A 23,698-nucleotide genomic window follows, 5' to 3' on the forward strand; every position below is an offset into this window, starting at 1 on the left:
AAAACTATTAAAACGCAATTGGAGTCTCCACATATTACCTTTATTATACACTGGACGCACAAGCATTTTATCACTTAAGAATGAAAAACTATGGATTTAACATTGGTAAAATGACAATTTTTGCACCGCAAAACTACACACTGATCTGCAGGCAATCACATTTCTAAAGCCAACTTCATTTGCTTTTCCTAATCAATGTCCAGAGAAGTCACTTTATTAATTGTTGCTAAAATAATCACCAAGAACCTTCAGACACTTATAAACAGCCGTCTACTGAGCTGGTGCCCTGCAAATGTGTTGGGACGACAATGTGTATGAACTACCGTACCCCATATGGCCACTCACACAGGAAACATCGCTGAACCCCCCGACACACACCCCAATCCGAGACGGAAAGGGATCCATTCCAGTACTGCACTAAATTCCTGTGGACGTCCGGAGAGAGGTGACCCTCTACTATGTTTAACAAGAAACTTCAATGGACCCGGAAGCAAGCGTGCCTGGCACGAACGCTTTCTTTGCTCGTCGCAGGCCTGCCCCCCCCCCGCCCTCAGTGCTGGAAACAGATAAGAATTTAAAGCCCCTGCTTCTTACGTCAGCGAGAGAACCCCCCTCGGACCACGTGACAGGGGTGGCGCACGATAGGCGCTTCTCCCCCCGCACGTGACGGCGGCGCGCCGCTTGCTGCCAGCTTGCTTACTTTTCGGGAGGGGGGGCTTCAGACGTGCGCCGCCGCCGTCGTCGATCCTCTGCACCCAGCCGACGGGCGGATGTGACGTTTTGGGCCACTTGGTTGCTGCGCAGTTCTCCAGAGAAGAGCGAGAGAGAGACGGGGAGGCGCAGCCGGGGCGAGGGACTTGTGCTTGCGGTAACTCCAGGCGGCATTAGCCCCTGTCCAGGCTCGGCCCCCTCCCGCCTCAGGCCCCGAGAGCGAGAGAGCGACCGCCGGGCCGGGGCCGCCACCGCGACCAAACGCCGCAGTTCGGTGAGTGAGTGAGCGACCGAGCGAACGCCGTCGCCGGCGGCTCCTCCTCCCCTCCTCCTCCTCCTCCGTCCCGAAAGGAGCGGGGTGTTAGCGGTCCTTTTCCCACCTGCTGCCCCCGAGCCTTTGTCGCCCGTGGGGGCCTCCGCGAGAAGAGCCACCCTGAGAGGGGCGGCGGGGGGGGGGAGGTTTTCTCCCCTCTTCTCGGCCTTCCCGCTTTCTGGCTTTGCAGCCTCCGCACCAGGCCCCAGCCGGGGATGCTTGGCTTAGCCAAGGCCTCGGTGGAAGTCGGCTGCGAGCCATCCAAACCCGCCCGGGCCGCACTGTTAAGGCGCTTGGCCGCCTTCGTTTTGGGGAGCCCCCCCCACACACACACACTTTGCGCCGAATCCTGCTGCTCAGAGGCGATGCGTTGCAGGCGCGTTTTGAGTTGCGCTCGTTGCTTTCTTCCCCTCTAAGCAGCAGGAGGAGGCATTTTGTATGGTTTCCTCGGGCCACCTTTTAGCACAGGGGACGGATGCGGATGCGTAAATAGCTTCGGCTGCGAAATAATCTGAATTGTTGATTTCAGTGAACCTGGGTTTTTTCAAGTCTCTTCCTCTGAATTTGTATTCGGTGGTAGGGGTTTGTAACAAAGAAAATGGCATAACAGGCTTAAACATGGATATCCACTAATTTGAAGGTGTTCCTGAGAGAGACAATTGCAATCCTTACATTAGCTGTCAATCTTCAAAGGCATAAGCTCAAAAAATGTATGAATTTCCATATTTTAATAGCAAACTTTTATTTTCTTATCTGGAAGTAATAGGTTACTTTTCAGAAAATGTGTAGAAACCTGGATGTATGGATGTATTGTGTCCTGTGCACAAAGAACAAGCTTCCTGCAGAAGTTCCTCAGGAACCATCCCTGTTTTTTTTTAGGAAATTAATTAAGGACATATACATTATGTTGTATTTTGCATTTATTCTGTAGTGTTATATTTTTATTGTATATTGTAAACCACCCAGAGAGTGACAACACAAAACAGGCAGTATAGAAATGAAAATAAATAGATCAGTGATGTGTGGTTGTAAGTAAATTTCCAGGATTGAGCTGCACATCATTAGATGGCATACTGATCCCCACAACAGTTAATCTAAAATACAAACAACTTGAATTTGAACACTGATTGTGCAGTACTTTAACACAAGGTTCAAGTACATTTGTGTATATCTTTGTGTGGTTGTTTAAAGTGATGCAGGTATAATTTTAGTTAGTGTGTATAATAAATGGCCCTAAATGACATGTTTAGGTTGCTATTGGACACTGAGTTTCTTTCCCAGAATTGGAATGTTCCCATTTGAGCTGTGCATTTTGAAGGCTTCTAGCAATTGGAGGGTGGGGGTTTAAGGTAAAGGATCTAAGGTTGAAAACCGTATGATTGGTGGTTCACTTAGATATAAATATAATAATCTTAAAACTGCAGAGCTGGAAAGGAGGAACCCTACGGATCATTGAGTCCAAACTATGGCTTTATCAAAATTCTTATATTAAGAATGATTTTTGTTGCTTACCTCCGGTCGTTGCCAGTAACTTTATTTTTTAAAAAAAGAATATGTACAAATATGCCCTTGGTTTTGTTTCCCTTGTTCATCTACCCAGATTTTCTATGAACTATATAATAGAAGTACTGTATGGGGATTAGATCAGTGGTTAGGTAAGTCTAGTCAAGGTATTGTCTGATAAACTGAAGAACTTGTTTGACAAACTTAAATTATTATTGTATATGATTTGGCGGTTGCTTTAATTATGATATTTAACATTAAGACAGCCAACTTCCAGTTTTAAAATACTTAGTGATGGGATAGTGCTGCTTGAACCCTGTCATAACTCCAGGCCTCTCTAAAGGGAGTAGAGTGAATATTATTGTAATCATTTGGCATACAAGATCACATCAGGATGACTAGAAAACATCATTTGGGGAGAGATAATTTCATTTAACTGTTCAGAAATGGGTGCGTGCATTAAATGTGCACCATTTATATGTATGCAATTTATATAGTACTCGAATAAACTAAGTGCCTTAAAAACTTTGCTCATAATTGCCACAACCATGCTGAATTTTTTTTCAAGAGAGCAAAGGGCTGTTCCTTGCTAAGCCTCTTTTCAGCTATTCCTGACACAGTTTTCCTCATTACCAGTCCTATGACAATTTGCATTCACTTCCATGAAGTGTTTATAAATATTCAGTATAGTTACAACTTTGTGAGAGGAAGACATGTACAAAAGGAAGACATGTGCATTTGCTTGGGAAAAAGTTCCTCTAAATAGAGTGAGTTTTGAGTAATCTTGTATAGGATTATTTTATGTTAAGGTTCTTTGGAAGGGTTTTGTCTTGAAGGGTAGCCTCAAAATTGTTTTAATAAAAATTATTTTGGCAATTTCATACATAGACTAATACTCCAGTGTTAGAAGTTGTGTGTGATATCTTGTATGTTGAAGCAATAAAATAAATGTACGTTTCCTAAAAGAAATGTTGCACATTTTAGTTTTTTAAAAAAAGACAAATTGGGGGTAGTTTCCTCCACAGTTTTTTAAAATTCGGCAGCTCTAATTTCAGGCAGCAGAATGTTTTCTCAGTTTTTATAGCCAGCAGGATGATCATCTTTATTTTCCTGGGGGATGAGGAAGTGTCATTCCTGTATCCTTTCTCACCCTGCAGTGAACCCCTGCTGTTACTGTAGCCTGCCTTAGGGAGGTACTCTCCTAATGTCTTTATTTTTATTTTTGAAAAACGAAAATATAGCTCAAATTCTAACATCCAATATGCTATAAAAACTTGGTCAAATACATATTCTTACTTTACAAAGAATTTGGATGGAGGCGTTTAAACATAATCACAAAATGTAAGATGTTGTCAGTAGTTTGACTAGACTTTCTGTCTACTCAAATACATTGTTGTGGAAAGGCCTATTATTCTAAGTGTCATAAAACTTCCATACCCCCTGTAGTCCTGTCTGTAGAATACACCTAGGTCACCCTTCAGGCTAAAAGGAGTCTGAGTTGTGTGTGTTTTTAATGTGCATATATATGCTTTTTATCTATCATCATCATCTCAATTTATTTAATCCTGTGCAGTTTTACAACTAATGTAGTGAAAAAACTGTTGAAAAATTCTTAGATGAAGGGAATTTTAGTACCCAAAATGATTTGAGTAGTGTTCTAAAGGTAATGTTCTTTGTTTTCTAATCTTGCTCATAAACCCACATGCAGTGGAAAATAATTTTAGAGCAACTGGCCCAGGTATATAACTCTGCTTCCTAAAATTGTATTGAGAATTATGGAATTATGTATACCAATGAAATTCTGTAAATTAATAATGTTTGCTTATGCATCATAACATGGATGTTTAATATTATAAGACTTTCGTGTCTTTTGTCAAATAACGTTGTCTTTTTTTGCTGCAGTCTCAGTTCTGTTAACTTCAATGACAGTTCATGACATGCAATGACTACAGTCCAGAATTGCTAAATTGGTTTTTAAACATATATTTTAAAAGCATGGAGAGCAATTCAGTAGTTCAGTTCTAAAAGTTTCTGAGGTGAAAACGAGCACATGTTTTGCATTTACATACCAGAGGATCATGGATGGTATGTTTTAATATCTCTTTTTTTTTACTGCACATCTCTGTATTAGAGATTGTGGCCAAAATCCTGTTGGTATTTTGACAAATAGTGTAACTTTCAGAAGCAAGTTGTTTGAGGTTAAGAAATTATTGTAGACATTATCTGTTATGCTCCAAGCCATGCTACTTGGTTTATAACACAGATAATGTCTGCAATGATATTTAACTTGAGGCAGTTCAAAGTTGTGTCATTTGAGTTATGTTTGCTGGCATAACTTGCAGGATTTTGACCTATGATCATATCATCACTCCAAGATAATATTCTGGGCTTCCAGAAAGTGCTTCTAGTTAAGGAATCTTATGGCACTTTATTCTGAGATAGGTACTAGTTTAAGTAGGATGTATGATCTTCTGTGTAATGGAAATCTCAGAATCACAAAACAGATAAAGTTTATATCCTTATATTGAAAAGGAAACAAGGTTCATGTCTGAAACGAAATCATTTATACCAAGCATAACATTTTGGATGAAGTCTATAATGCAATGTGTATACAGTGGTGCCTTGCTTTACGATTGCCCCGTATTATGACAAAACCACATTACGACAATCTTTTTGCGATCGCAAAGCGATGATCTAAATGGGGTTTTTCTGCTTTGCGATGATCGGTTCCCTGCTTCGGGAACCAATTCTTCGCAAAATGACGATTTTAAAAAAGCTGATCGGCGGTTTCAAAATGGCCGCCGGGTAAACAAAATGGCTCCCCCGCTGTTTTCTGGGACGGATTCCTTGCAAGACAGGCAGCGAAAATGGCTGCCCTGTGGAGGATCTTCGCTGGACAGTGAGATTTGACCCCATTGGAACGCATTGAAGGGGTTCCAATGCGTTTCAATTGTTTGTTGTTGTTTTTCACTTTACGATGTTTTCGCTTAACAGTGATTTTCCTGGAATGGATTATCACCGTTAAGCGAGGCACCACTGTAATAACTGGAGACCCAGGACCAGTGTTTAACAATATTGTGCAGTACAGGACACAATGATATAAAGCTATTTGAGTTTTCTAGCTATGATGGACATATGTGAGAGGGTGGAATCCTTGTACCTTTAATAGTCCCATAGAATTTGAGTTTTGCAACTGTTAACCTGCCATCCAGAGATGGGAGAAGCTGCAACTACTTAAAACTTTCTCTTTTGTACAAGTGTGAAAGGCATATATAACCTGTCAGTTCTTTATCTCTGATAACTTTTCCTATCTTTTCTGTAAATTTAAAAACCATACACAATCTCTTGGTCATATGTGGCTGCTTCAAACTTTAATATATCACAAAATGAGTCACAATAAGTCTTGCTCGTGTTCATTGCTTACTCTTCTGGAAGAATTTTTAGGGTTGTACTGTTATCCAAACCTAGATGTACTGTTGTTGATTTTAATTTTGGTTGAATTGAAACAAGCCAGCTTCACAGTTTATGAAACTGGCTTACTTCAGCTAATAGTTTGAGTGGCAATGTCGTGAAATGTAGTTAATTTTAAGCAAAAGTCTTGATAGATGGCCTGTGCTTCATAGTAGAAGTGTGGATAGGATTCCTAAGCCTATTTTATTGAATTTCTTGATGATCTTTGATCCCATTTACCAAGGATCCCTGAGGGTGTGTTGCTAGGTTGAGTTTGGGGTATACTCCCATGAATCACTACACTACATTATCAGTTTGGAAGTTCTTGGCACCATCTGTAGAAGCACAGGTGGTAAATAGGATGCCTCTTAGCTGTCTAAAGTTTTGTATCTGCAGTGGCCCTATCTAGAAATCATGCATGTACTGATTACATCCATGTGACAGTATTCTAGTGGATTCTACATGAGTCTGTGGCCTAGTGTAGAATGCAGCCAGTTTTTTTTCTTACAGTGACATGGTCAGAACAAACTACACTGATTTTTATTATTACTCCTCATTGATTATCTTTTTGCAGGTATGTAAAAATGAGATGAGCAAAAATGGGAAGATTAAAAAATGGAGGAAAAAAAGAAACATATTTTCAGTTACAGTAATGAGGATCAAGCTATATGTTAAGCACACAGATTAATATACAGTAAGCAGTTCATATGTCCCAGAAAGTGTCTGGATGGAAACACTTACTAACAATTGTAGATAAAGGAGTAAAATCTTCTGGTCATTGAGTGATTTTTCACATTTTTATAGTGAGTACTGACTAATGTTTTTATCTAAAATTTCCCATAAATAACACTAGGCAAAAGCTATAGGGAACCTTTAGCATGAATACAGCATTCTAATCTCACTGTGATGTAACAAAAGAAATAATTCAAATAAATAAAATATTTTCTAATGCTATACATTTTATTCCATTAGTGCATTTTCTATAGATTTTGTAGTTCACTGTAAAACTAATGGATAAACTCGGACAATTAAATTTAACGTGAAAGGATAATTTTATCAAGATGATAAGGCGTTCAACCCATCTGAGAGGAATAACATTTCTTACAGTCAAGAAGAAAGCTGCAGTGGAATTGAGGTCCTGTAGTTTCATAAGAGAGCTAGAATGGTGTATATTAAAGGATTCTACAATCACAAATTACAGATAATTAGTTTTCTAAATTATAGGCAATTAACTATTGTGGAATGCTGTTTTCATGCCTCTAGCTAACCAAGCATTGTGCTTTAAATTTACCAATGAAATAAGAGCTAGGCATGTTTTCTCCATGATATTCTCTGTTATACTATGACTGAAATCCTAAGTTACTGCTAAGCCACACTAGAATAGGCCTGTTGAATCAGTGGGTATTTGGTGAGGCTACTGTTCTGTAAATTCCATTGATTTAAATGGACCTACTCTAGTTGTGACTTACTATGTACTGTATACTAAAGTGTAACTTCTAAAAGTAGTGTCAAAAAAAGCTGTTGGTTAGTTTCACTTTTCAAATATTCTTATGCACAGCTCTTTGGAATCATAAGTATAATAGAGATGTATCCTTTTTGTCTTTCTGATATACATTAAAGCTGTTCTGAGAAATGCTTATTTTTTAATATAGCAGTAGCTACTCTGACATTGCTTCTGAATTATCTTGTAGCAAATAGTATATCCTGAATATGTTATAGGAAAAAATGAGGTTCCTATTTTTCACACATTGTTACTTTACCCCCCACAGTTAGTGAAATCATGAATCCTGTTTATAGTCCTGGATCTTCTGGGGTACCCTATGCAAATGCCAAAGGAATTGGTTATCCAGGTATGCAAGTATTTTAAACATACTGTCTTATACGTTCATGTTAATCTAACAGGATAATTGCTGTGTTAACTGGATCTGAATGCTGTCATGTCGGAACCATAGAGGCAGTCTGTTCTTAATCTACTGTAAAGCCATCCAGAAACATAGGTTTACTTTCAGACTTTTGGAGCATCTTTTTATATCTCTCATGACTGTTGTGGGAAAGGAGGTATTCTATAATCTCAGTCATTAGACATCTGAAGATATGTTTAATGGCTCAGGATCAGATGAAAGTAAAATCAAAAGCTGTAAAAAAATGTCCTTGTAGATAACCTTGGTTGGCTGTGCATTTTATGGGTTAAGACAATAATATTTCAGTTAAAACATATGCATCTGATTGTCAACCACACTTGACCACAACTTCCTTGTGCACATAGATTGTACGCAGTGAAGTTGATATATAGCTACATATGAAGTGACTGTGTATAATATATGTAATGTGAGGTATTATTAGAATTTTCAAATAATGTCTAATTGCTGTCCTATTTACATTTAACCTGGGTGGTTAAATTCAGTTGGACATATCAGCACACATGTATAGGATTGTTCTGTATATTACACAGCAACACAGAGTTTCCAGTAGTTTTGGAAGCAGTTATAACATTACATTTAGGTCGGAAATATATGAAACAACAAATGGTAGTTAATCAGGTTGTCATTCTGTGGCTGAAATACTGTTACCTAGCCTAGTAAGCTGCAACTAGAGTAGGCCTATTGTAACAGTGGGGATTTCATCCAGTAGTAGAACGCTAAAATTTGAGATAAGTTGGAAGCCACATGGAAAATACTGATGTTTTTGAAGTGTTTGTGTGGGTCCCTTCTGTTCCTGTTGTCTTAGTTACATTTTGCTGGAATAAGATATTAGAATAAATGATTTTTATTTAAATTGAAATTAGTTGTTTTGTGACTTTCTCAATAAAGCTTTTGGTTTAACAACTTTACAGATAACTTTGATAACAAATGGATTGACAGGAAATGGTTAGTAGCTGGAACTGTGATCTCTGCTTCAGGGTTTAGCATCTGTCAGCAAACGTGCTGACAGGAATGTAGTAGCAATGGGTTCAGAGGGTTTGCAGTGGCTGAAATCCTGTTGCTGAGTGTAGCAGGTCACACTAGACTAGGGACATTGGTTTGATGAGTAAACTCTGAAAATTCCATTGACTCAAATAAGCCTACTCTCTGGTTGTAGCTTATTAGGTTCTAACTTAGAGTAGGCCCATTTGAATCAATAAAATTGATGAAGGAATTAAGTCACCAAATCCCATTAATTCAGTGCCATACTCCAGTGAAACCTACTACATAAGTGACAGGATTTTGGCCAATATGAGGCTTTTCCATATTGATTATGGTTTTCATTACATCATTGAGCTATAGGTCAATAAAATCACATTTAAATTATTTTATTAGTCTTATTGATAGAACATTGCTGGTAATTCTGAAAGTAGCTTTCAACCATTTTTTCCCAGCTGGATTCCCAATGGGCTATGCAGCTGCTGCTCCTGCCTACTCTCCTAATATGTATCCTGCAGCAAATCCTACATTCCAAACAGGTATGTATGCAGAAATATTGTAAAAGTCAGCCCCTTGAAGTATTGGATTTGGAACAATGGTTTGTGGAGTGAGTTTTAGCGTGAAAGAACTATATTGCCAATGTTTTTATTATTGCCGAACTCCTTTGTTTGAAAATGCTGCTCATACTTCTTTTCTTAATACTGTAGACATTTTTTTAAAGCTGCTGAATTTCTTGTATTGTTGTATCATGTGTTTTCCCCCCTTCCTTTTACATGTTGAATGACTGCCTTTTGAAAGATACAGGGGCAATATTTATTAGTACTGTATATATTTACCACAGTTGAGGATGCTCAGAAGGAGATGGGGAGTCCTGTCACCTACATACTATCCATATTTGGGACGCATGCACAGCCATTCATTTTGTAGATTATCATAGGGTGTGGAATGTGCTCAGGGGATCTTGGGGCATGGTTCCCCTAACTTCTGTGCCCCCTTGTATCTACCTGCATAGAGTCTGTGCTGTTCCAGTCTCACAAGTTATTGAGAATTAGAGTTTGTATCCTGCAGCAGTGGAATTGATCTTCTTGCTGATTATTTTTATTTTGAGCTCTGTATGCTTACAGGGAAAGTCGAAGCTAATGTTGAAACCCTTAAATCTTTTAACTGAAGTCATGTTCCAAGCTCTAGTCCTTACACTGCCTCTTCTATCCATGTCATTAGAGTTGTATCAATGCAGTGCTTATTGATAAATTAAAATTAGTTGTGATAATGATACTGGCACACTGGTAGAAGGAAATTCATAGCAATATTATCTTTGTCAAGCTAGTGTAACATTAGGGTACAATTGCACCACTAAATAAACCTGGTTCATCAGCTTTACAGAACATTTTTATTTTTCCAACATTAAATTGAATTAAATTAAATTGAATTTTAACACGTTTGCATACTGCCTTTAATCTGAATTATGCTGTGTTTCTTACGCTTTTGCAACTCAAGATGCACTAAACTGTTGCATTGAAGCCAAGGTGTGAATCAGGAGAATCATTCTTTTTTTAAAACATTCCAAAATCTAATTTCAGTACCAAATAATATTACAGGATATACACTGTGTAATATTTTACTTCACAGTGATAACATTTTTCCTATCAAAGAACATACCACATAAGAATACCAAAGAATCAGCTGCAACATAATATTTTATATTCTTTTATTAGTTTTTAAGCAAAATATGAGTCAGCATGTTAATACTTTTCCTATTACAATGTGCTTAGCATTTCTAGGTAAAATCTTAATTTTTTTCCTTACCAACCTTGGTAACTGAACCACTTTTTACTCTTTGGGTTTATCACTAAATTATGTAAACTGAAACAAGAGACTTACCTTGTTTTTATTTATTAGAAAACCTAATTAGCATTGCTAATTCTTATTCCATATGAGGCTACTAAAGCAATTTAAGAACATGTGTGAATTGGAGTGTCTTTATAGAACACTTCTGGAATTTGCAGATAAAGTCCATGTTTTTGTTGACAAGAGTTTACAAAGTCCGACTAAGATAGCGCAAGAGAAAGCTTGTATTTATACTGCCTTCCTTTCTACAGGTTATACACCAGGCACACCATATAAAGTCTCTTGTTCACCCACCAGTGGTGCAGTGCCTCCCTACTCTTCTTCACCCAATCCCTACCAAACTGCAGTGTATCCGGTTCGAAGTGCCTATCCACAGCAGAATCCATATGCACAGGTAAAATGTGTAGATTTGTTGTTTTGCATTGATTCTATAACAGGTGGGAAGATGCTGGTTTCTCTCTTTTTGGTGTTCTATATAATAAGGTTCACATGTAACAGTATGTCAGTAACAGTGAATTGCGGTTTATTATTTACAAGCAGTATGCTGGTGAGCACTGACTGATTGTACTTCTTTAGTACAGTAGGACCTTCATATCTCTGGAATCGGTATCCACACTTTCAGGTATCTGCAGTTTACTGCAGTCCTATATACAATATACAGAGGACAGGGCTTGAGGCCTTTGTCCTGCCCCCTTATATATTGTATATAAAGTTTGCTACTCCACAGTTTCAAGCATCCACAGTAGATCATGGAACCAGTCCTCATGGATATAGGGATCCTACTGTGGTAACTAGTGGGGGTGGCAAAACAAACCAGAAAGCTAAGCATGGAATTGAATCTGAACAGAGCCTCCAATTTTTTTGCTCCCCTAACAAGCTAAAATATGAAACCTGATGGGAGAGGTGTCAGTTCATGGCTTGTTTAGTAGTTACAGAGAATCCTGATTCAGATGTAACACTTTGCCATGGGTCAGAAAAGGCAGTTGAGAGTGATGGAGCAATGTGTACTAGCATGCTACTCATGAACAGTTAGTCAGGATTCTGTGTGTTTCTGACACAGTGATCAGACTCTTGTAGCTTAGCATAATTGCACTAGAGTAGGCCACTGAATCAATGGGGATTTGCTGAGTCAGATGTCTCTAAGTGCCTCTGATTCAGTGAGTCTACTTTGGTTGTGACTTTTACTTTATCATGGTAAGTTGCAGTTAAAGTAGGCCCACATGAATCAATGGAACCTGCAGAGGAATTTATATACCAAATCTCCATTGACTCAGTCAACCCTCTCTAGTGCAATCTAGTATGCTAAACAACAGGATTTGGGCTATTGTTGCATTTAAACACATCCAGTGTGCTGCACAGTGGAACTATTTAAAATCTTTAAAAAATGACGCTGTTAAGGTGCTACACTCAATATGCCAGCAAGTTTGGAAAACTCAAAAGTGGACGGAGGACTGGAAAAGATCAGTCTACATCCCAATCCCAAAGAAGGGCAGTGCCAAAGAATGCTCCAACTACCGTACAATTGCACTCATTTCACACGCTAGCAAGGTTATGCTCAAAATCCTCCAAGGTAGGCTTCAGCAGTATGTGGACCGAGAACTCCCAGAAGTACAAGCTGGATTCTGAAGGGGCAGAGGAACTAGAGACCAAATTGCTAACATGCGCTGGATTATAGAGAAAGCAAGAGAGTTCCAGGAAAACATCTACTTCTGCTTCATTGACTATGCAAAAGTCTTTGACAATGTTAGTGCACTTGTTAATTTATGTATACAGTGGTGCCTCACTTAGCGATCGCTCCATTAAGCAATGAAATCGCTTAGCGACGGGGTTTAAGCAATTGCAAAAGTGATTGCTTAGCGATGGTCCCTATGGGGAAAATTCGCTTTGCGATGATTGCAGGGAAGTGATCACCGCAAAGCCCCCATTTTCGGCCAGCTGATCAGCGGTTTCAAAATGGCTGCTGGAAAAACAAAATGGCCGCCCGCTGTGTTGTCTCGCTTTAGAGGCACTGAAAATGGCCGCCCCATTGAGGATTTTCGTTTAAGTTTAGTTTTGAAGCCCATAGGAATGCATTAATGGCGTTTTAATGCGTTTCTATGGGGTTTTTAATATCAGTTTAGCGTTGAAATCGCTTAGCAACGTTTTTTCCTGCACGGATTAACGTCGCTAAGCGAGGCACCACTGTATGTATGTGTATGCATATATATAACCCGAAACTTTTTGGAGATAACAATGAAGACTGTACCGTCACAGCCACTCTTCTCTTTTTGTTTGTCCCAGTTCACTTCTTGAGGCTGGATTCTTCCTTTTCCTTGGTGCCCTGTAACTCTTCCACTCCATGTCTGTTCACAAATAATCTTCCAGGCCTTGTTATGACTGAGGTGGGAAACCTGCATCTGAAATGGAGCTGGAGGCTTGCACAATGCTTCATGCAAAAAGAGCCCCTTTACATAAAGAGACAGCTGTCATACTAGAAACTTGTATCAAGGAAAATGTGAGCCACCACACATATATCTAGGTCTGCTGAGGACCTTAAACCTGCATCTGAAATGCAGCTGGAGGCTTGCACAATACTTCATGCAAAAAGAGCCCCTTTACATAAAGAGACAGCTGTCATACTAGAAACTTGTATCAAGGAAAATGTGAGCCACCACACATATATCTAGGTCTGCTGAGGACCTTAAAGTGACTTATGGTGACCTTTTCCAGGGTTTTCTAGGTAGAGAGCACTCAGAAGTGGTTTACCACTCTGTTCTACTCGGGGCACTGTGGAAATATGCAGTTTGCCTGACTGGCTAGCTCTTCTTCCAGGAGGCACAGTGAGGAATTGAACTCTCAGTGTCTAGCTCTGCACCCAAATATCTAACTCTCTGAGCTGTACATTGACAAATATACGGCATTCCTATCTCTTCTGAAAGTTGTAGTTCTCACCTAGAGTAAAAAATTGAGGCTCCTCCAAAGCAAAATAGAAGAGTTTTATCTTTTGCCTTTCATCTCTCCCTGTTTATGTTAGTGTAGTTAATGTCATTTTTGTCAAACTAGGATCAAAAATGAATAAGTTAAGATCATTAAGGGATTAAAGTAAATAAACTTTTTTTTCTCAACAGCAAGGCACTTACTACACACAGCCTTTATATGCAGCACCACCCCACGTAATTCATCACACTACAGTTGTGCAGCCTAATGGAATGCCGGCAACTATGTATCCAGCTCCAATTCCACCGCCCAGAGGAAATGGTGTCACTATGGGAATGGTGGCTGGGACCACAATGGCAATGTCAGCAGGTATATGGATATTTCTTACACAGTCTTGTGGGGCATAGCTATTATCGTGACTTACTTCCCATCTTGCAATAAAGTGATCTTAATGATGTATATAAGTTCCCACATGGTAAATAACATATAGTTATTTTTTAAATACTGCCCATCTGGCTACCAAGGCCACTCTCTGCGATTCACAACACAGTAAAGCAAGCAACACTTAAAAGGTGCTAAACATAATAGCTATAAATTAAAATTAAACCAAAGTTAAATATATCAATCCAAAATAATTAATAATAAAATATTTTTCTCTCTGCAGGTACCTTGTTGACAACACATTCCCCCACTCCGGTAGCCCCACACCCAGTTACAATGCCCACTTATCGGGCCCCGGGAACTCCAACTTATAGCTATGTGCCCCCTCAGTGGTGATTACCACACAGTGTAAGTACTGGTGTATTTTGTAATAACCATAGAAGGTTTAAACTTGAGATCTCTGAAAAATCATCGGCTAGTCAGAATTTTTGTCAAGTCCTTGACAGCTAGAACATATCCTAAATAGGATGTCATGGTCTTGTTTCTTGTGCTTTGCTTGCTTCTGGAAATAATGCTTTTCAAAAACTGTAGCTTGTCTTTCTGAGTAGAGTTCTTACATGGTTCTTTGTATTATACTTAACCAGTTGTTAGTATACTTCAGCAAATGGTAAGGTTCCATTATTGAGGAGCTACCTGTGACCACCTGGAGGTTAAGGACACTTAAATGTTAGGTACAATTATTCTTCAATTCAGTGTTGTGAATTGGAACTGTGTAGCTGTGATTGATCTCTGCCTCTTTTGTTAATATGGCCTAGCAGGAGATAATTCCCAGAAATCTTTCAGAAAGGTCCTTTTAAAAAAAGTGCACATTAGTGTTGCTAACCTTATAATTAAAATAAATTGGCTAAAGTTACACATTGCTAATATGTTTGCCTTATGAATTAATGCATTGAGATGAGAAAAAAACAGGTCTCTGTGTACTGTCTTCTGGAGGAAGGAAGAACTGGAGCCACTATATTGTGGTGTCCTCTGGAAAGATACTCCAGAAGAATTCCATGTTCAATCCTGTTCCTGTTGGTTTCTAAAGTATTAGCCAGGTTTCATGCCTCCATCTGTTTGTAGTAGAGGCAGCTACATGGTGGTTGTTTCTCAAATCCATCCAAAACTATATGGGTGTACATCTGGTCATGCAGGAGTGTATGCAATTGAACTTCCTGTTATGTTAGTTTCCCAAATACCTAGCTTAGAAATTGAAAACTGGAAACAGGTTAACAAATGTTCAGTACTGTAATAGTTGTTTTTTATATTTGTGTAAAGTAAGTACGATTGCTGCATTCAAGTTATAGAAGTGACTCCTCATTCACTTGCTCTGTATAGCTGCAATTCTTTTTCCATTTCTTCTTTAACTAAACTGAAAGGGCAAAGCTCAGAAATATGAAGGTAATTGGCTCTCTCTTTTCTAAGTAGTCCGATCCATGTCTTAATGCTGGAAGAGCTTCTAGCTGTTGTCAGACAATAATTATTTCCAGTGATGGAAATATGTATTGAGAGTGAAGAGGCCAAACCCCTTTTGATAGACTAATTCATTCCTGTACCATTGACCAAAATCCTGTTGCTTAGCATAAGTCACACTGTTGAATTAATGGAAATTGGGCAAGTCATTTCCTCAGTGTGTTTCATTGGTTGAAATGAGCCTATTCTAACTGCAGCTTACTTTAGCATACTCAATTGCAACAGGGTTTTGCCTGTTAACACAAAAGATACTATCCCTGTATAAAGTCATTCACTCTGAATCATTGGATTCCTGCCTTTTATGCACAGTTTAGGTTAAGTCTGAAGGTGAACTCCTAAGTAGGAATGAGGAGGGCAGTTGGAGAATTCAGCCAAATACCAACAATGAAACTACATGTTCTTCTTCGTGGTCTTTATGAATGCACATGAATGGGTTTAGTGCGCCTGTGCAGAGCAGCCTCGGAACATTCCAGAGCTTAAGCACGTGGTGCCGAGACCGCCCACACACTACCCTTAACCCCGGCACCAAGTGCCTCAGTTCCTTTCTTGCCACCACTCCAGCAGCACCTCGGTTAGGAGCTTTCCATTTCTATTTCAAAAAAGACCTTACCTTTTTCTTGGACCTCCCGGATTTTTGACTCAGACAGTTCAATGATTCTTCTTCTTGTGAGTTTAAAGAAAGAAAAACTGGACTGTTATTTGTGTGAGAAGAGCCATGACTTTGTTTATGGCTGCTCCAGGCCTCTTCAAGAGGTGTGAGACCTGCCCCAACAAAATAGCCCTCTTGGACAGGCATTCCCGCTGTTTGTTTTCTTTAGGAGAGGAACACCAGCCGGCTCGCTGTGCGGTTTGTAAAAACCTTATGAAGTTGTCTCAAGTTGAGACTTCAGCATCTCCGTTCCTTTTTGTGGGAGAAGTCGCTGTCCCCGTCTCAAGGGGGCCCCATGGAATCTACCCAAGCTGTGGGGCATTCTCCAATCTCAGGCTCTTCATCTCCTTAAGGCCCTGAAAGGACCTAAAATGGCGTTGAAGACCTAAAATTGTGTTGAAGCTTCCTCCTCTGGGTCAAGGTCAATGGCTATGGTATCGACACTGAAGCCTCCCTCGGTATCGATGCTGAAGAAAAAGAAGAAGCTGCAGAAGCCTGGGAGAATGACAGAGAAGACCATGCCATTGCCAACAGCCACTGATACATCCCGGCAGGAGTTGGTATGCTTTAGCATACCTTCGGGGTTGAGGATGTTCCGTCCCCAATGCCAGAGGCTGCGCCATCCCCGCGATTTAGTCAGTCACCTGACTGGGAACATATCTCGGCCGAGGTTGTACAGTTGGCGCAGGTTAGCCCGTGTTCTCATCCAGGCTCGATATTGGGGCAGGCTTCAATGTTGCCCCCGGAGTCGGTGCCGGTGGAGGCTTCTAGAAAAAAGAGCAGAAGACCCATCACTTGGAGCCTCATGTCAAGCTTGAAGCCCATTGGTATCACCCTGTGCCACCCAATGCCTACTACCATCACAAGGTCCGCCAGAACAATGCAGACGTTGTCATGATTGACCCGTGGTGGCCCTGCCAGCTGTGATTCTCCACCCTTCATCAGAGAGCAGTGGGCCATTTCCATCTCCAGCAATTCCCCACTTGCTGACCCTGAATCATGACAGGACATTTCATCTGAACTTAGACTCCCTTCACTGAACGATGTGGAAGCTGCCTCCACTGTAGCCGACGTCTTAAGTCATGCCTGGAAGCGCTCTACTACACGGACGTACTCCTACAAATAGAAAGTCCTTTGTACATTTGCATCCTCATGCCACTTACCTGTATGCCCGACCTCTCTCGATGCGGTACTCCAGTTCCTCCTCCATCTTTTTCAGCATGGCCTTTCTAATTCCACACTGAAAGTTTATATGGTGGCAGTAGTGGCTTATCAGCCACCATCTTCAAAAGCAGCAATTTTGTTCTGCCATCCTACTCTCAAACAGTTCTTGCGTGGCTTGAAGAACATGTGTCTGGCTTACAAGCTTCCTACCCCACAGTGGTCCCTTCAACTTGTGATTAATCACCTCATGAGGCCTCTGTTTGAATCCCTGACTATGGCATCTGAACTGCTGGTCACCCTGAAGACTGCCTTCCTCCTCATCATTACCTCTGAATCTCGGGCTGGAGAGCTGGCCGCTCTTAGAGTGGATCCTCCCTTCCTTCAGTTCCACTCGGACAAGGTGACACACTATCCGGACCTTTCCTTTGTACCTAAGGTGGCCATCTATTTTCATTTAAGCCAACCTATCAGTATCCCTACATTCTTCCCTGCACTGACTTCACATCTTGAGCATTCTCTGCACTCCCTGGATGTCAAGCGGGCACTCTCCTACTACATCTCTTGCTCCGCATCCTTCCACACCTCAACCAGGCTGTTTGTCAGCTATCAGGCCAATCCAGAGAGAGACCAGTCACTTCCCAGACGATCTCTTGGTGGATTGTCTCAACTATCCGGCTGGTGTATGAACAAGCCCAGACGCCTCTGCCATGCACTGTGAAGGCCCATTCAACCAGTGCTGTGGCTTCCTCCGTGGTGTTCCTCAGAGGGTGGACCACTCTGACATTTGCAAGGCAGCCACATGGGCTACACTGTCTACCTTTGCATCCCATTATCGGATGGATGTCCAGGCCAAAGCGGAAGCTACTGTGGGCTGTGCTGTTCTGGCCTCGGTACCCCTTGATGTCCCTCCCCCGGGCAAGTCAGCTTGCTAGTCGCCCATTAGTGGGCATTCACAGAGACCACGAAGAAGAAAAAGAGGTTACTTACTTGTAACTCTGGTTCTTCGAGTAGTCATCTGTGAATTCACACTTTCCAACCTTCCTCCCCACTGTCCATCATGTGTGCCTTTTGCATGCTGTGCAGCGGTGGACTATTCTTCGGAACTGAGGCACTCTGTGTCAGGCAGGGTTAAGGGTAGTGTGTGGGAGGTCCCGGCACCAGGTGCTTAAGTTCTGGAATGTTCTGAGGCTGCTCTGCGCAGGCGCGGTAAACCCATTAGTGTGCATTCACAGATGACCACGCAAAGAACCATAGTTACAAGTAAGTAATCTCTTTTTCTTGAGTCAGAATAATAGGCCTGACTTTGGACATAACCACTGTATGAATTATCTCAATGCAGTCTGTATTTGGAATATGGAATATATTTGCGACTGTTGTCATAAACTAAATTGAGCTATTCCTTAGCTGCCTTCTTGCCTTGTTTAAATGCAGGTTTGAAGATGGGAGATATGCAATCAAGTAACTGAGGTTTAAAAGTTGGTGCTGAAGCCCTCATGCCTCCAACCAGGACTTACTTCTTCTGAACGCTTGCAACCCTTTGCTAAACACTAATTTCAGATCACTGAAAATTTCCCAGTTCTGCATATCTTACATCTTGGAACTCCAACAGTTAGTCTTAAATCAAATCCTGTTTTGTGGACTGTCTTGCAATTTTTAGCTAATTATAATGATTAAAGGGAGTATAAATTCATTGATCATATCTAGTTGAATGCATGTCTAAAACTCACAGAGCTTGCTCAATCTACTTGCTGTGACTGATGCAAAAAAATGTCATATGCAAAATCCAAAGGCGCCGAAAAGTATTTTACAATTTATATCACTAATGCACTGTTGTAATGTATGCAGGGTCATAAGAGGTAGAATTGTGACAGTGAATTTTTCATAGGTATACATTAGCAAGTGCTTTAACCTTTTAAGGTTGATGAAGGCACCAGTTAAAGGGGGCACAGTTAAGTGATATTTTCCCTTCCTAGTTCAGTGACTGGAAAATGAGTTTGTAGTTTGTAGAAATCTTACAGAACATCAGTTTACCATGCATACCTTTTCCCTTTCCATTATTTGCATTCAGTGTTAATATGAACATTTTTAAGGCCAATAATGAAAATTTATGAGGAATGTGGTAATCGGTGGGAAGGGACCAGCTTTTCTTGCTCTGTAAATCATCAGGACATATTTATGTCAAGGCAGTATTAAACTGAATCATCCATGAGATGGTCTGCTTCCTAAAAGAATCAATTTTAAAGGACTGATATGCTTTGAAGATATCTGCCCACTGATGATAGAATCCAATTTCTCTTTATTTCAGGCCCTAGTCAGCAAACAAAATTGCAGTTTGAGCCATCTTGCTTTTGTGAAACATACTAGTGTCAATTTTTCTGAGTCAGTAGGAAGGGATTTAGTAGTATGTTCTGAAGAAACTTTCCATGTTTGAAATATAAGGGGAACAAACAATTTAAATCATTTTATAGACTTGTTTTCCTTGTAGCATGGATTGTGAACAAAGTGTAAGTAGGAACTGTCAAGATTTCAAAGTTTTCACATAACAAAAAGTATGGAAAATGAAGTGATCAAGTGCAAAGCTATTAACTGGTAATAGTATTTTGGCATTTTATTTGCCATATGCTTTTTACCTTCTAAATTGAAGTTGAAGGATGTGAATTAAAAAAGCAGATACAGTATTGCATTGCAGTGAACCACATCTGAACTCTTTGCTTACAGCTTCGAGTTTTTATAGAAGTACCTCAGTCAACGTTGTGGGGATATAGGGCTAGTCTTGGAACCCGTTTGTGTACTGAATTTATTATGGCTTTAAGTTTTAGTGTCAGTGCTAAAAGCAATCAAGGGCTTTCTTTAAATTGGCAATGTTTAGGAGAACAATAATGGGCCATTATTTTCCCAGTATTTTCCACCTGCAATAAATTTTGCAGTAAGTGGTTCTAAAAAATTCCCCTTAAAGCTGATATTTGTATGTTAATTTATAGTGTTCATATAGAATTCACAGTCCCTTTTTTTTAATTGTGAGATTGAGTATGCATCTGCTTTACTTTTGGAGAGAACAGTTTAAAAATCAGATTTAGCTACTTCATATCACTCATGCTGATGCTAATGCTGCCATCCTGTGTTTTCCTGGGATAGCAGACTTCTGCACCTCAAATCCCAGTTAGCCTTGATGACTTATTTTTTTTTAACAATAAACAGATTTTTTTTAACTTATAAGTTTTTATATTTTCTATGGATTGTCATTCTAAATGACCCCCCCCATTGAAATGCCTTTAGCACAACAAAAATAAAAACACTTAATTTTAATCTTGAGCACTTGTTGCAGCCTAGAAAGTTCCATATAGAGAGAACAAAAGAATTCCTACCCCTTACCCTTTGAGTCTGTTCTGCTTTGAATGAGTCTGCTTAGCTATTCCATTAGTGAATTCTTGTTTCTAATTCTGATTGCCTAAATTCTCCACAGAATTTGGTCATTCAGCAATGGATAGTTGTCAGTATAGCAAGATTTTAAATAAAATATTTCCTGCCATATATTACAGTTCTAAACTATATAATGTGACTGTGTTGGAGACATGTTGAAAACAAATACAAGCACTGCTGCCTCCCTTGTCTTAACTTAAATGCCCTGAACTTCAGCTAATGCAGCACCTTGCGAGTGGTAAGGACAAGTTATAATTTATTCTCCTTGAGCTTCAGATTTCTAAATGCTTCCTCTTACATTTTTGGACACAGTAGTAGTAACAGCTTTTAGGTGATCTCACTTGAGCACTTTTATCTAAGTTGTGTTATGGGATTCATCTGCAAGGGAGGAATAGTATTTCTTGCAAAAGTTGCTGCACCTTCCAGAAATTCTAACCTGTGGGTGGGTGGGTGGGTGGGAGGGGAAGGGGGCATTGTACTGGAGGACATTCTGTGCCTCCAGGAAAGTCAATAGGGAAGTAACCAAAAGCACAGTAAAGAGAGGATGTATATAGCTAGGTATATTGTTGCAAATAATTAAAAGCATGAATATGAAACTGTAAGTTTGTACTTCAAATGGCAGCAGAGGGATTTTGTGGAATTCTTGCTCCTGCTGCCCATTCATTCCCTGTTTAGAATTCCAGTGGGGTGGGTAGGAGTGATAAAACCTCACATTTTAATATTGAAGCTCCCAGAAAGCCATAAATGGAGCTACTACAGTGTAGACAAGGCTCAAATTAAGCTGCTTTCATATGAGTGCAGCCTTTAAGATATATTTGGAAGTGAATTTTAAAAGTTACAGCAATAACAGAAAACAAAGGATCTGAGCTTAATGTCAAATGTTATGTTTTTAAATAAAGTTGAAAGTATCACTTATTAGATGTCCCCAAAGTAAATAACACAGTATTCTAAGTGTCTCTTTAAAAACTCTAGCAGAATAGTCACATTCAATGGAAATATCATTTGCCCAAGATACTGGTAGATGTAGTCAGTGGTGTTTACCATTAACCATCCAATAAGAAACTAAACCTTCATTATTAATCCTGTCTATAAATGTGTAACTAAATATTGATGTTGGCCTACAAAAATTCAGGTACTCTCACAAGCTTATAAAATAACCATGCGTAGTGTCTTGATGCTATGATGGAGATGATATGGGAAGGTAGGGGGGTGCTTCATTTGAACCCCTGAAATTGGAAAGCCACTTACAGTGTAACACATCTAAACTCTAAATTGTACAATCTTCATATTGGGATGTCCCGTATAAGCTAGTCTTAACAGAGCTAATCTTAATTTCTATTTTAATTGGTTGGGCAACATGTTATCCTTGTTCCTATACCTTTCTGGTGAATGTTGTTCCAATTGCTTGATCATGGTGTCATGAGCTTAATTCTGTTCAGATTAAAATACAGTAATTTTAAGTGTTGCAAAGCTGAATATTTGAAATCTTTATATCACAGTGATATGTTGACACTGTTAGGCGCATGCCCAGTACTAAGTGGCGGCATCTGGAAAAAGATCCACATTGGTAGTTAATAGCTTCCTGATAGTTGTGAAGCTCAGCATAGAATTCTGTTGGGTAAACCTAGTAACAGTCATCAAGAGAATGTAAACTGCCCCAAAAAATGAGCAAATGTTCTCTGTTTGTACATAAAATTCTACATTCAAAATTCAGGGCTTGTTTTATTATTTTTTCCCCCATATGCACACAGATCTTTTTAGAATGTGATCTTGCCTGTTGATTTAAATAGAGGGGACAGCTCTGTGTGGTTATCCTTTCTATCATGTAAAACTGTCACTTCTGTTTGAAGTGAAAAGGGAACTTTATGCAGAGAAGGAAGCTGTCTGTGTGCACTGAAACATCTATATGGAACTCTTTGGTTGGGCTGTTTTTAAGTAGAGATGGGGAGGTGTTAACTGATAGCCCTAACAAACAAAGGATACATGGGCATGTTTTTGCATTAATATCTCCTAACTGTCACAATTCTTGAACTGTCTTTTCAGGCTGGTGAAGGCATTTTACTGATATTTATGGGATATTCGGATGAGACATGAAAATATTTGAGTATCCCATTATCAGAAGCCAATTTAACATATCAAAACATTCTGATCAGTTGACCTCCAGTTACCTGACATCAGTAGCAGTATGACTTTTTCCAGTCTGGTGTGACTTTAGAGCACTTAGCAAGCAAACTGGGGAAGCTTCATTTAGCTTGCTGCTGTACAGACTTGTTTTTAGTAGAATGGATTTGTTAGTGGGATTTTACTGTAGTGCTATTATTGGCTGCCCTTGTGGGGTGAAAAGGGGGAGTGCATGCAACAGAGGTGCAAGAGGCCCCAGTAATAGTGTTTGTTATGAAATAGGCACAGGTTTCCTTTTTTTATAATTTTTTTTAAAAATACTGTCTTAAAACAGTTGTATTGGTACTTTTTCCCAAGTTTAGGTCAATGTTGTCTTCCAGAACAAGTTTAAAGCATCACATCTGCATTGAACTTTTGCATCAACACATAGGAGTGGCAATTCCATTCTGAGCCAATTGTGTAAAATTCATTTTTATTTTTATGCAATCCAATGAGTAGATGAGCTCAGAGTTAAATTCTTAAAAGCACGTTTATGTAACAGGAATTGTTATGTATTAATACTTCAGTTTTCAATAAAGATTGACTGTGTTGCTTATTGTGGTTCTATAGAATTGTTTTATAAACATTTACAAAACTACAGCTCACTGTAGCACTTGACTAGCTGTTAGCCTGTTTAATTTGCACTGGAAATAACTAACCTGTTGGCCCATTTGTAGTTCTGTTCACATCACACTGGCTTTGAATCATATTCATCGTATATTTTCAAAGGAAAAGAAATATTAAATTGACCCCTCGATAGTATAACAGATT

At 39.6% G+C, this 23,698-nt stretch overlaps 1 protein-coding gene across 4 annotated transcripts; it reads left to right on the forward strand.

Moving 5' to 3' along the window:
• Window positions 1-800: 800 nt before the first annotated feature.
• Window positions 801-23,483, forward strand: FAM168B (family with sequence similarity 168 member B). 4 transcript variants are annotated; one of them, XM_072995751.2, is made up of 8 exons: window positions 850-985; window positions 6,552-6,671; window positions 7,747-7,827; window positions 9,312-9,416; window positions 10,977-11,119; window positions 13,833-14,010; window positions 14,306-14,430; window positions 18,779-23,483. In XM_072995751.2, the coding sequence occupies exons 3-7, from the start codon at window positions 7,758-7,760 to the stop codon at window positions 14,416-14,418; spliced, it is 609 nt and encodes a 202-aa protein (XP_072851852.1). In that variant the 5' UTR covers window positions 850-985; window positions 6,552-6,671; window positions 7,747-7,757; the 3' UTR covers window positions 14,419-14,430; window positions 18,779-23,483. The 4 variants fall into 4 exon arrangements, with proteins under 4 accessions (XP_020658722.1, XP_072851853.1, XP_072851852.1 ...); XM_020803064.3 differs by having other exon boundaries at window positions 9,333-9,416; XM_020803063.3 differs by lacking the exon at window positions 6,552-6,671 and having other exon boundaries at window positions 801-985; window positions 9,333-9,416.
• Window positions 23,484-23,698: the final 215 nt, after the last annotated feature.

The sequence above is a fragment of the Pogona vitticeps genome, chromosome 3, assembly GCF_051106095.1.
Source record: "Pogona vitticeps strain Pit_001003342236 chromosome 3, PviZW2.1, whole genome shotgun sequence".
Classification (NCBI taxonomy): domain Eukaryota; kingdom Metazoa; phylum Chordata; class Lepidosauria; order Squamata; family Agamidae; genus Pogona; species Pogona vitticeps.

What these genes read in the sequence shown, in the direction of transcription:
- FAM168B (XM_072995752.2), top strand. Translation starts at nt 7,758, where the DNA reads ATGAATCCTGTTTATAGTCCTGGATCTTCTGGGGTACCCTATGCAAAT. An exon ending in CAAAGGAATTGGTTATCCAG is followed by an intron (nt 7,828 to 9,311) that starts GTATGCAAGTAT and finishes TTCTGAAAGTAG; the next exon opens with CTTTCAACCATTTTTTCCCA. An exon ending in AAATCCTACATTCCAAACAG is followed by an intron (nt 9,417 to 10,976) that starts GTATGTATGCAG and finishes TCCTTTCTACAG; the next exon opens with GTTATACACCAGGCACACCA.